We start from the raw sequence: 13805 nt of genomic DNA, 5'->3' as shown, positions 1-13805 counted from the left end.
AGATCAACAGCTGTTATTTATAAACTAACAGTCAAGGTCAAACAATTTACTGAAAAAGTATCATCTCTAGTGAATAAATTTACATTACAATAGCATTTAAGAAAAATAAAAATTTTAAACTGACAAACAATTAATGTGTGTATATATATATATATATATATATATATATATATATATATATATATATATATATATATATATATATATATTAAATCACATATACATAACAAGATATATGTCCATCCTGTGATTTTGTCAATATTAACAACCATGCACCTAATGCTCGCACTTCTCAAGATTTTTGTTCAGTTTTGGAAATGGAATGCAAAATACACATCACGATCTGAATATCTACTATCGCTGTTGTAAAGTTCAATGCAACAATGTCAAAGTTCTCCTTCCACAAGCACGCACCTAATGCCCACACTTCTCGAGACTTTTTTTGGTTTTGGAAATGGAATCGATTTTCAGGGATAGATGCAATCTCTTAAGTGTGTTATGCCATTTATATTGTAGTACAAAAGCCAGTTTATTTCTCCAGCATTCTGCAGCTGAGTCTGCGAGCTATAAATAGGCATGCTATTTTTAGCAGTTAACAGTGTCTGTCGATCTCTGCTATACAGTATATACAACATGATTTGAAGAATCTGACTGTACACTAGATAATTAAGTGATTTTTAACAATCAAAGTATCAAGCCTGGAACATGTGCACAGGCATCTGTGAACACATAAATATATATAAAATAAAAATATCCTGCTTTGAAAAATATTACTGTGAAAATAATGCAAAAATACAGAAAAGCAGGCGGTGTTTACTAGAACTGTTCAATTGTCTAAAGATCTCAACCATGAGATACAGATTACGAAAAGAAGAAATGCTTGGAGCCTGCCTTATATCACTGGTAATTTTGTTACATACCAGTTGACCAGTATATTGAACATCTTTTTTAAAACAATTCCTTCTTTGGTCTTGTTATGATGTTGGAGTACCATCAGCATCTCTTTGGTGAAAGATATTGCATAGATAAACAGGAATGACTTTCTGGACACTTTATACGTCAATTTGGCCTTTCTAAGATTGTTATAATCTTTATATTATTCATTGCGTCCTGGAAATCGTCTATACATTCATCTAGAAATACATGGCATTCCCTCTTTTTGAGTCGCTAAAGGCTTGTTATGTTTGAATTAGAGTTGTTACCCCAAATTACATTACAATAGTCCAGATAGGCTGAATATAACTTTTATTAAAGATGACCCTATACTGAAGAGGAATGCATGTTTTGATTTTCCTTGGTAGCCAAACATAAGAATTAACCTTTTGTAAAACATGCTTGGTGTGAACAGACGAAGTAAGATTGTTATCTATGAATACACCAAGAATTTTATCATAAAGAGAGGTTGTATTAAGGCTCACATTGTCAAACAGAACCTGGAGTTTGCCGCTATCTAGCCTTGCTTGTTTTTGTTGTGTTGTAACTAGTAGGGCTTTCGTTTTTTCTGTATTTATGATTACTGTTTTACTTTGTACCATACTTGAAGTCTGTGGAGAGCATCTTGTAATTTATTTTCAAGTACCGTTTTGGTGTTACCATCTCAGACAGTGTAGTATCATCTGCATAGAGGTCAGTGGAAGAAATTGAAGTTCCAATCTTAAGAGGTAAATTGTTGATAAATATAATGAATAACAGAGGTCTAAAGATAGAGCCCTGTGGTACTCAACAATTTATATTTTTACTTTGAGAAAGTTGATCATTTATAGATACTTTTTGCGATCTATCTGTTAAGTAAGAAGTAAACCAGTTTAGGAGTTTTCACTGCATTGATAGATTTTTAGTTTTTCAAGCAAAATGTCCTGATCTACAAGATCAAAAGCTGTATGAAAATCAACCATAATAGTGCCTACCATTTTTCCTTGTTCTATAGCTTTCAGCCATTTATCAATCAAATATACATGTGCAGTTTCACAGGAGTGATTCTGGCAAAAGCCAGACTGATTATCATGAATAAGATTATAAGTGTTTGAATAGTTGAGAAAAGAATCATGTACATGTTTTTCTAGTAATTTGGATAGACAAGGAAGGATAGAGATGGGTCTGAGTTACATCATCTTTTGCTCCCACTTTATGCAGTGGTATAACCTTGGCAGTTTTCCATGTTTGTGGAAATTTATTGGACCTAATGCTTTCATTGTAAATGAAAGCTATACTCTCTACAATTGCAGGTGCAGCTACCTTTAGTAGCCTTGGCCCAATCATATCAAGTCCTGTAGCTTTACAATCATCCATTTTTGTTATATATTTCAACACAAATTCAGGACTCATTTCAGGAATTTCAAACTTTATATTGTTTGGTAGTTTGAGGCACAAAAATGTTCGAATTCCAGATGATCAGCTTGATTCCCTTCTGATTTTAATTGGTCTCCTTGCTTTATTACTTCTAAAATTTCTGGGGAGATCCAGCCTGGCTGGTGGTCTTTATCATGTGTGGGGCATGCTTGTTCACTATAATGATGAATAGATCTGTCCAAAAGATTTTGACTGTATTCCATGGAAACTGTTTCAGATCTTCCAGGAATTTACCAGTATCAAATTTTTTAAAAGATCTATAAGTAATGGATTTATGGATATTATTTTTTGTTGATTTGCCATTGACTTTACGTGTTAGAAAAATTGCAAAGTGGTAACTTATACCAATCTTTGGAACCATTACTTCAGAAACATTTTCTTTCATGTTGGTATAAATATGATCTATAAGTGTTTAGTGGTAGATGTTACTCTGGTGGGTTCATTTACTAGTTGCTCCATGCCTAATGAAGCAATAAAATTCTTCCAATTCACTTTTATTTGATCATTGAGAAGGTCTATATTTATATCGCCTAGAATGTAAAATTCTTTCTCTTCATTTGAAATTTGATCTACTTGAAGTTCAAAATATTCACACCAATCAGTATGTGATGATGGGGGTCTGTACACAAAACCTACTAAGTAGGGCTTATATTTTTCTGGAGTGATCTGTAACCAAATGGATTCTATTATCTGTATTTCTAGGTCTTCCCATGTTTTAGAAATAGTACCAGTGTGGTTACATCTTAGGCACAAGAATTGGGACTGAATGTGTTACACTAACATGATTATATGAAGTGATTAAAACTGTATAAATACTAAGAATTTTTCAAACGGGGGGATTCTAGCATGTATGTAAGTTGTGGTTCTTTATCTCATATTTTTTTATCCCCATGTATAAATAAGATCCTGTTTGTCACCATGTTGCCTGAACTGAGATGGTACACTATAAAACCCATATCAATCACTCAACATTGTCAGCTTTTTAATTCAAATCCTAGACTTTTTAGTTGTTGTTGCTGTGGGGTTTAACGCCATTTTTCAGCACAAGATAGGCTATACATGGTGGCCAGTATTAATGGTGGAGGAAGAACCCATTAAAACCCCGGAAAGAACCACTGACCCACAAGAAGCTACTGGCAAGCTTTCTGACATGCCCACATTGGCCGAATCCAAGACTCGTACCCACGCAGACAGTGGTGAGATGGCAGTGATCCGTACTGGAGAGCGCTTTAGACCACTCGGCCACTCATGGCCCCAGACTTTTTAGTTGTTTTGGTAATGACAAACATTATTCATTTTAATAACCTGTAAAAAAAAATATGTTCTGAATAAATATGTAGATATCTAAGTGCACAGTTAACACATTAACCTCTGAAGGTTTTTGTCGTTTTCGCCTGAAATTCAAGTAGGAAACACATTTTGAAAGCTATTTCTGAATACATCCTAATTCATCAACTTCCAGGTGATTTTCCAATAACCTAATGCCTGGTTGTGTTAGAAACATTGTTTTTCATTGGCTATTTGGCTCGTGCATGAGCTGAAGGGTAAAAGTTGGAGGGTTTTTTTTCTTTCTTTTTTTGTTGCTTAACAGACCCATTATTTTCATATTGAGACCACTCTTTTATTCCATTAATGCGCATCTTATCCTACTTTTTGCAAAGGTTCATCTGTCTGTTTGCAGTTCATACCAGTCTGCCTTAGATCTGAGACCAAATTGTCTAAAATAAGATTCCAACCATGGGCGAAATTTTGTGTTTAAAAAATATGGTCCAAAAAATGAGTTTTTTCCCTCTGTATTTTGTAGTGCAACTAGAACTTCCAGATTATTTGGTATCATTGTAGAGCTACATCAGTCTACATTTCTATAATACCACCCACTTTAGTATATCGTACATGACCTTGATGCCACAGAGTTTGGCAGTTGGCTACTACCTCCTGCCACATTAACTCGTCGCCAGGGGTTAATGTGTTAAAACAGACCACATCCGTTTCCTAGCTAAAAAGATTCTAAGTCTTCATTTCCAAGCTATGTCCAGGCTAAAAGATAACTAAGTTCTTATTTCCAAGGATTTTCCAAGCCAAAAAAAACCTATCAAACCCATACCAGAAAATGTACATACATCATCTGTGGCGCTCTCCTTGCATTTCCGACAATTTCTGAGTATTTCACTCATTAAGCCTGTCCCCTCTGGGATCTGCCTTGGGCTGTTTGCACCCTCCATTGTCTTAAAGTTGAAGTTCATTGAAAACTTGCAGCAGTTGGGACACTACCTGTAACCCTTTCCCTTTGTATAGGTGCCACCCAATTTGCAAAAACCCCAATTAAACTGTTATATTTGATATTTTCTTCTTTATGACTCTTGTTCCCAAACTGATACTTCCATGCAACCATTGTTCTGATCAGCCATGTGACCATTATCATCATATGGGATCATCAGGCAAGTGAAATTACTCCATCATTCATTAGCAATACATATGTTTGAGCTTTCTCACAGAACTTACATCCAGAGTTTTAATTAGTAAACTCATTTGGGGAGCTGATATCAGCAGGTTTCCTTCCTCTTTGGGGATTCTGGTATTGATACTTGTAAGTATTTGGGCACTACAGGGTTGAGACCAAAATCTTGTCCTTTGATTGCGACCTTGACCTCTGATTGGGTCAACTGCCCCTAGTACCATGGCCTCTACTGAAACCCCTGTAAGCTGTAAGTGCAAACTCCATGTCACATCTCTTTACTGACTGCCCCTAATTTGTTTCACTACTCCCGTGGCCAAGTGGTTAGGGCATCCGCCTTGGAAGCAGAAGGTCGTGGGTTTGATCCCTGTCCGAGTCATACCAAAGACTTAAAAAAATTGTACTAACAGCTCCCTCACTTGGCGCTCAGCATTAAGAGGTTAGTGTTAGGGCTGGTCGGCCTGGTGTCAGGATAATGTGACTGGGTGAGACATCATGCTACATGTCTGCAGCATGATGCCTCAGTGCTAGACCACTATAAACTGTCACCCTGCAGACATCATAGCAATATGACTGAAATTTTTTTAAAGCTACGTTAAAAATCCAAATCACACACTCACACACTAATTTGTTTTGAACTCTTTCTTTCGTCTTTTCTCTTCAAGTCTTTCATTATCATTTGCTGTAGAATTATTTATCTTGTCCTCCTTCCATTTTCTCTTGTCAGTTTTATCAGTTTTTTAAAACAAGGGCAAAATAGTCATGTCACAATGAACCGAGTATGGGTTAATTGCACTAACTTAAGACCTTAAAGAGGAACATGATCTGGCCAATTTGAGAACCCTTTCCTAATGCATTGATGACTCAACCACGTCCAAGTATAAAAGAAAAGGCAGAAAATTGTTGAGATCAAACATAGGAAAATATATTTCAATAAATTACAGGCAGTAAATTCGACATTCTTCTTCTGACTCACCTGCTTTCAGAACTTGTTTGAGGGTTCATGTCTATCACAATTCTGACCAAATTTTATGACAATTGGATGAAAATGTGATGTGATGTGATTTTTTATTTTTAACGTAGCTTTAACAATTTTTCAGTCATATCGCTACGATGTCTGCAATATGGTTTTTGTGTAAATGAAGCATAATATAAAAAATCTCAGCAATTCAATTGCAATGATTTGTTACTGTAGGATTAAATGACCATGGTTGGTTATTTATTGATGTGTAAATTTTGCCTAATCATTCGCAAAGTAAATAAAGTCCGAAGGATTTTATGTTAGCTTTGTGAGTGATTAGGTAAGGTCTACACATCGATAAATACCCATCCATGATCATTTAATCCTTATAATTCCAGTTTACTTCCTTCCTAACATCAGATCAGGAGATTTAACCAACAAAACATTCACTTTAATGTACATAGAAGTTTTCTTTCATTAGCCTCTCAACTGCTGTAGAATACATAGCCTTATCTTAGCTAGCCAAGATTCATCGATTCTTTATACAGTGATACTGGGTAGAATGTCATAGTGGGTCATGCCAGTGATATATATATTAAAAAAAAAGGTTGTTGCTGTTAAACTAGGAATATTCCTTTTTTTTGAAAATTACGCTTGCGTATGGCATGTGTTGTTATAGCAACGACATTGTTACTTTCTACGCATTTCGATCTTTCAAAAGCAAAATCGTGTCCATTTTTAGCGTCATCCCATGGTTGACATATGACCATGACCTTTAATAACTGCTGCTGTAACATGTTGTTGAGGTAAAATGCAATAATTTCCTAAGATTGGCTTCTAAAGCCTACAGTATGCCTTCTTCGGCAAAAGGGGTGAGTGTTGGAGTGCAGGAAGGTCTTTGCAATTACATTGTTTTAAATTTAACTTCTAATGATGATTTTAAGCTGTGGCTTGTCTTTTTTGATCAGAAATCACAGGAGTGGGTGGGTGGGAGCTTGTTGTTATTATTATTAGAGTGTAAGGCGTTGATAAAAACTTCACGTCAAATGATCTGGTAACAGGGAACCAAATGTAGTTCGCAGAATTTGTCGATGTGTAAAAAATTCCAGATTGGTATCACGTGACCATTTACATCCAATCAAAGCGTAGAAAGCGCAGTCAGTTCATAAAATTGGAATTATGTTGATTTAATATAAATGTATTAAGCTTACTGCACTGGGATGTTTCACATTGTTCCATCTCAGCCTACAGTTGTTGCCTGTCTTTCATCCTTTCCAGATCTTTTTTTGACTCTAAAAGAAACCAAAAATACTTATAGAATCAACACTGAAAAAATAAAATGGAAATTCAAACAAGCTGAAGCCACCTCCTTTGAATTAGAAAATAGCTTCGATGATGCTGAGGCCTTGAATGTTAGCTTTGTGGATTCTGAGCTTGGACTACCATATGTTGATTCCATGCTAAACACTGAAATGTATAGTTAAATTTTATTTATATTTTCGACTTTTCTGTAAGCATGATAACATCGCTGTTTCGTCTTTTTATTGGTTGAACATAAAACTCATTTTAAAATGAAGGTTTATATTGCATGGCAAATATTTATTTATTCTTTTTGAGGACAGTCTACTTTAAATTGATATTTGCTCAAAATAATTTTTTATTAGCACTCAGGCAACTCAATTGAATAGATGCGATACCAGTACACATAAGTCCTTTAATTCTGAGGTTTTTGGAACAGTCCCGGTTTCAGTTGGGCCGTTAATCTTAGCTTGTCCATGTATATTGGACTCAAGGAATCTGCGAAAGAAAAGTACATACATTTGGCATACTTAAATAAAATTTCCTATTAAATGCAACATTTTGTAGCATTTAAACAACAAACAACTGTATAATTACTTTTTCATGATACATTTATGTACATATTTCTTTTGTGATGGTGCATGGAAATTTAATGTGTAGTTTACTTGAAGTAGTTCTTTAATATACAATTTGGCTAATTTTGAACTTATTTACACTGAAATTTAAAGTCCTCCCCCACCCCCTTTATTTTCTACATGAAGTATTTACTTGAGCTGTGTTTATGTCGGATCATTTTAACCGGTCAGCACACATGTCCACTCTCTGCCCATGTCGGATAGTCCTGTGGCAGCGCGTGCATACATTTAATTTTATATATGCTTTTCGACCGGTCCAGCATCGGGTTAGACGGAATCGCTTTTTGCAGCTGTTGAAGATAGTACAGTTGCCATTACTTGGCCAGACTTGTGTGGTTACAGAGTTACTATATCGAGACGTTACAATAGTCTGGATTGTTTTGGCATACAAGATGGTAAGAAATTCAACTTGGCTCCATTAATTACATCATTTATCAGATTATTTTATACTTTCTTAATTTACTTCCTAAGTTGAGTCTCCATCCACCTGAAACATATACTTCATGTGTAACTGCTTAATTAACTGATTATTTACTTTAAATAAAGCTTATTATTTTCATTGGAATTTCATCTTCTTGATTTCAGTAAGTAATTATTTCACTAAAATGAGCTATCTTTCTTCTCTGTCGTTCTACTTTTAAAACTTTCCATCTTACTTTCTCTCTCCTATAACTAAATTATATCACCGAATACCCTTTTATTAGAAATGAACTTGGGTTAGAATAAATGAAATATGTGGTGACTATTTGTTGTCCGTTCGTCCACTAACTTTGCTGGTGTGCATCAGCCCCCCCCCCCTTTTTTTTTTCCCCATCAAGCAGGGAAAGCCCTATTTATGTTTTGTAAAGAATTGCCCCTGTTACACTTTCAGGATGTGGTCCATTACTTAAGTTATAGTCCAGTTTGCTTATTGTCATTTGAACTGTTTCCAACCCAAGGGCTCATATTCTTCATGGTCAAATATCTTGATTAATATATCTCAAAATTTAATGTTTATTCTACAAATGATAAAATCTTATCTCTCATATTTCAGAATTGGAGATGCTTTATCCAGTGGTTCGTGTAATGAAAGTGACAATTTTCTATCTGATGGCAGTAGCAAGGCTGAACAAAATGAATGGTTTGAAGTAATCATTGAGGATTCTGCTTGGTATGACTGTGACAATGATGAAGCTTCATTTCCTCAACAAAGTGATGAAAAAAGAAGTCATATATGAAGATCACAAGGATGGTGATGAGAAGCCAATATACAATTGTGCATCCATAACTTTGGCTCAAAGTATTTTGCAAGGGCTGCATGTCCAATGATTAGCTGTTGTTGCTGTAGGGTTTAATGTCATTTTTCAGCACAAGATAGGCTATACATGGCGGCCAGTAGAAATGGTGGAGGAAGAAACCCAGGAAAACCCCCAGAAAGAACCACTGACCCACGAGAAGCTACTGGCAAGCTTTCTCACCAAACAATTGGTACTTTATGCTATATCTGTAAACAAAACAAGGCAATGAAAAGTTACTTACTTGACACAATTGAAATATAATGCTTCAATCTTGTTTAAAAATGAAAAAGTAGATGCAATGACCTCTGAAGAATTAAAAATTTGACACATGGGAATAAAAATGGAAATTAGATTACCAAGCTTGCTTGCAGTTTGCTAATTTCGTCAATCGATTTTTGGTAACTGACAACAAAGCATCAAGAACTGCAGTTTGGCAGGTACATCCATAAATAATAATATTCTGCAAAGTTATTATCTCAGTGATTACTTGAAGCAAGATTACAAAACCTCATCTAAGGTATTAAATCTTACATGAAAGCTGTGCAGCAACAGACATAGATATAGGCCCTACTGTACAGCCTCCAAACTAGTCCTGTAAAATTAATTCATTAAAGAATGCTGACAAAATGAGATTGGTTTCTCTCAAAGAAAGCAAAAACTATATGCAATTTAAAGCTTGTATTTAGTTTGAAAATAACATTTATAATAATAATAATCACCATCACCTTAATGATACTATTTTACATTATTCACAACAAGGTAGTACTAATACCCGGTACATGTATAACATGCATCATGATAAGAGCAAAAGATTCAGTAAAATGGACTTGTTTGAAACAATGATTGATTTTTGCCACCCATCTGTTGTAAAAATACTCATTTTGTAACTATTGATAATGTATGGAAATGTATGATAAAGGAAATAAATCATTTATTTATTTATCTTAATGGAGTTTATTGTTATTATGAATATTTGATCTAAGTTGTGTTTGATTTGATTTGATTATTTGTGGGTTTTGGAATCTTTTTATTTTCTTTACTTGTCAGTATAATGCAATTTTGTTTACTAGGAATTTGATATTTTCCAGAAATTTCAGTTTGACCTGAGTTTTCTTTAGATACCTAATACTAGAAACACTTATTTCTATTTTTGACTTAGTTCCTGGCCTTGATTGAGGGTCAAGTAAACAACTTTTTCTAGGAGTAAAATGATTGGTTCTTATCAAGGACATGCAGGGGCTATGTAACTTTTACATGTAAACATGATTACATCATCCTCTATTTTGCAATTAGGCATTTCCAAAATTGCAAAATACTTAGTATTAATAGTGATGTTTAGAGAGAGAGAGATCTCAGAGACCGGGCTTTTAAACACTTGATGTCAAGTTGTTTTCTTCTGTTATGACCAGTTTTGAAGATTCGAGTTTTTGAGTTATATGTTAATTTTTCTTCAGATTAATTGGACTTAGAAGATTAATTTGTTTTTCTGGAAATATTATTATATTCATACAGAACTCCTGAACAAGGACTTTTCTTGAAAATTGTGTTTGGATTTCCACAACCAAAGGATTAATTATTATGTTTCTACAAGGAACTGTAGATGTCAACACAGTACAGGTTACAGCATACATCATTGCCTGTCCATCTTGGATTCTTCGTCGGGACTCGAACTTGGAATCATTAGAACGTTTCAATATTAGGACTTTTATTCGTGGATTATTCTTGTATTATTTTTGGATTTGATCCTGGAAACCTTAAGTTTTCATATTTTTTCATTTTTGCAGTATTTTTCCAGGGAAATAAATTATTTGTTATATTTTTCAAAGCTTGTTGTTTTCACTCTTTCTTATGTTACTATTTATTCGAGCCTAAACACGTAATGTTACTATTATTATTAAAAGTTTTTATATTTACCCTCTTCAGAAATGTATAAATATGGTAATAGTATTAAATGTAACAAAATGGAATTACTGGAAATAAAGAAAATAATTTTCATTAATTTAATTGAGGGCAGTGTTAACAGAATTGTGTCTTATACATTTGCTGCTTGAAACTGTTTAAAAATTAAGTTTTTTGATAGCACTGTTTAAGATAAATTGCATACACTGTGCAGATGGGGCACTTAAACATTTGGATCTTGTTCTTGAGTAATATTGTATTACTGTGAAATGTCTATTTGACAATGTAAATATAAATGAATAATTGTTTCAACACATTAATTTAGGACACACACACGTATATATATATATATATATATATATATATATATATATATATATATATATATATATATATTCCTTGAATGTGTACACACAACAGCTTTACTCACTTTACTCAATGTAGATTGAAAACAATACATAAGGATGACAAAGAAATAAAATGTACAAAATTATTACTGTACACACTCATATTATAGTAGAATATATCAAAACATTACATAGTGAGGGAAGAGCAAGTAAAAACAACTTTATTTTTGACTATATATTGTGAATTACAACATGTTTCTAAGCATCTCTCCTTGCTTTGTCTGAAAACAATATGGCGGCAGATGGGTACAGTGATGTCATGGTCTATTTTTTGCAAAAAGTTTAATTCAGTTGTTATTGTTGTTGTTCTAATGTTTAACGCCATTTTTCAGCACACGATAGGCTTTACATGGCGGCCAGTATTAATGGTGGAGCAAGAACCCGGGAAAACCCCAGGAAGAGCCACCAACCCTTGAGAAGCTACTGGCAAGCTTTCTCACATAACCACATTGGCCAGATTTGAGACTCGAACCTACACAGACATAGGTGAGTTGACAGTGATCTGTAACGGAGCATGCTTTAGACCACTCGGCCACTTGGGGCCCCTTTAATTAAGTACATGCGTCGTTGGAGATGAAAGAAGAGATTATTACCATGTTCAATCTTTGATGTTGCAGACTTCAGACAAGTTCTGTATGCTTTATCCCTGAGATTTATTTTACATGCCTGTCTTTATACAGTTAAATTGTTATTACATGATTTTACTCCTTCCTGTTGCGAATTAAGACAAATTTTTATTACAGATCTGCTTCTACTACTTCTCTTACTCCTGTTATTGCTGTTACCCATCTTCATAATCCTGTTTTGCTGTGGATGTCTGGATTGCTGTAAATGCTGCAGGATTTATGACCACTATGATGAAAGCAAGTGTTGCTATGTGACCTGCCATTGTTTATTGAAAGGATGCTGCAGTTTCTTCTACTGTAGACCAGGCAGTGAAAGGGGGGAACTTTTTGGTGGTAAGAAAAGTAAAAAGGAACGTTGTGGAGGATGCCATTATTATCAGAAGAAATGCGGGTGTGGATGGCCTGATTTCTGTAAAAGTAAGAAAATGAGATCTTGTGGCTGCTGCTACTGTTCCTGCTGTGTGGAAGAGGGTAAAGGTTAGTTATCTTTTTCAATGGCTTCTTACTGATTTCTTAGGAAATAGTTTTCTCAGATCGATATAAGTTTTGACATGGTGTCCTTTTCTAAGGCTTTAGGTAAAATCAGTGTCACTCATTTTGAATTTTTTTGGACAGATTATTAATAGCATCTGCTTTTTTAAACAACAATTAAAAATTCATTGTTTTAAGCAATCCAGACATACTCCCAAATATCAACAATGTCAGAAATTCAAACATGGACAATCCCAGTACCAGACCAAAAAATGTAAAATGACCATACAAGTAATAACTGATACACAAAGAAATCCTGCATTGCAAACAACAGTAACCTCCTCTCAGTCATGTGTTACACCTGCAACAGCAATAAATGCACGCCCATGGCCCTCAGTTCAGACAAGTCTGTTGCCTGCAAACGCTTTTCCCACTGTCAAATGTGTCAGCATCAACTTGTTTAGCTCGCACAACTGAGACACCAATTTCAGCACTCCTTCCTCCAAGAGATGTGTCTGAAATACAAACCAGAGTGCAGCACCGGACTTCAAAAGCCAGAAAAGATAGGACTCATATAATTGGCCCCTCAATATTAAAAAGCATAATACCAAGGAGACCTCTTAAAACAGATGTACAGAGTCTTAAAGGTGCAAAAATGGACAACATCATGGACAGAATAAAGAATAATGACCTAACCAAATACAGCCAAATTATTATTTTAGTTGGTGGAAATGATGCCATGATGGAAGGTCACTAAATCAAATCAGAACAGATTTTGAAAGTTTACTGTATGCTGCTAGGTATTGCAACACAGATACATGTAAAATAATATCAGGACTACCTTCTTGTGTGAACACCAAGGCGAAAGAAATCATTGATCTGATAATTGACCACAAAATACATCTTTCTTTCTACAGAACCAGGAGGTCAGCTTAAAAAATAGGTGTGTGTGTGTGTTTAGGATTTTTAACGTAGCTTTTAACAATGTTTCAGTCATATCGCTACAATGTCTTCAGTCTTATTGATCACATTTATACCAACCTACCAGACAATGTGGCTTGTTAATGTACCAAATGTTGGTCTTAGTGACCACTATCCTACTTTTCTGACAAGAAAGATTAAATGCAAGAGAAATAAGAAAAATACTAAACTATTACTTACAGATCATTCAGAATTTTTAATGAAGAACAATTTCTCAATGACCTATATAAAGTTCCATGGAATATGATCCAAAATTTGGATGACTTAGATGAAGCCATGAGGGTGTGGACTGACTTATTCATGGATGTAGTATCTAAGCATGCACCACTAAAAGTACATCAAGTAAAGACTGAAATTCAACCTAATTGGCTTACTACTGAAATCCTAGATGCTATGAAAACTCGAGACCAACTCAAGGCTAATGAAACCATGCACACGATAAAGT

General features: G+C 34.6%; 1 protein-coding gene across 3 annotated transcripts in view; it reads left to right on the top strand.

The window, feature by feature from the left end:
• The window catches only part of LOC149773305 (uncharacterized), a 127462-nt gene that overhangs the window by 78596 nt on the left and 35061 nt on the right, over positions 1 to 13805 (top strand). For all 3 annotated transcript variants that reach the window (XM_089946527.1, XM_089946526.1, XM_089946525.1), the window contains exon 4: positions 12026 to 12385. In XM_089946527.1, the coding sequence (XP_089802653.1) occupies positions 12026 to 12385 (360 nt within the window). The remainder of the gene's footprint in view (positions 1 to 12025; positions 12386 to 13805) is intronic.

This window comes from Sinohyriopsis cumingii, unplaced genomic scaffold (assembly GCF_028554795.1).
Source record: "Sinohyriopsis cumingii isolate HCF-2022 unplaced genomic scaffold, ASM2855479v2 utg000695l, whole genome shotgun sequence".
Lineage (NCBI taxonomy): Eukaryota > Metazoa > Mollusca > Bivalvia > Unionida > Unionidae > Sinohyriopsis > Sinohyriopsis cumingii.
The sequence above is the reverse complement of the archived record's forward strand: the minus strand, read 5'-3'. Positions and strand labels throughout refer to the sequence as shown.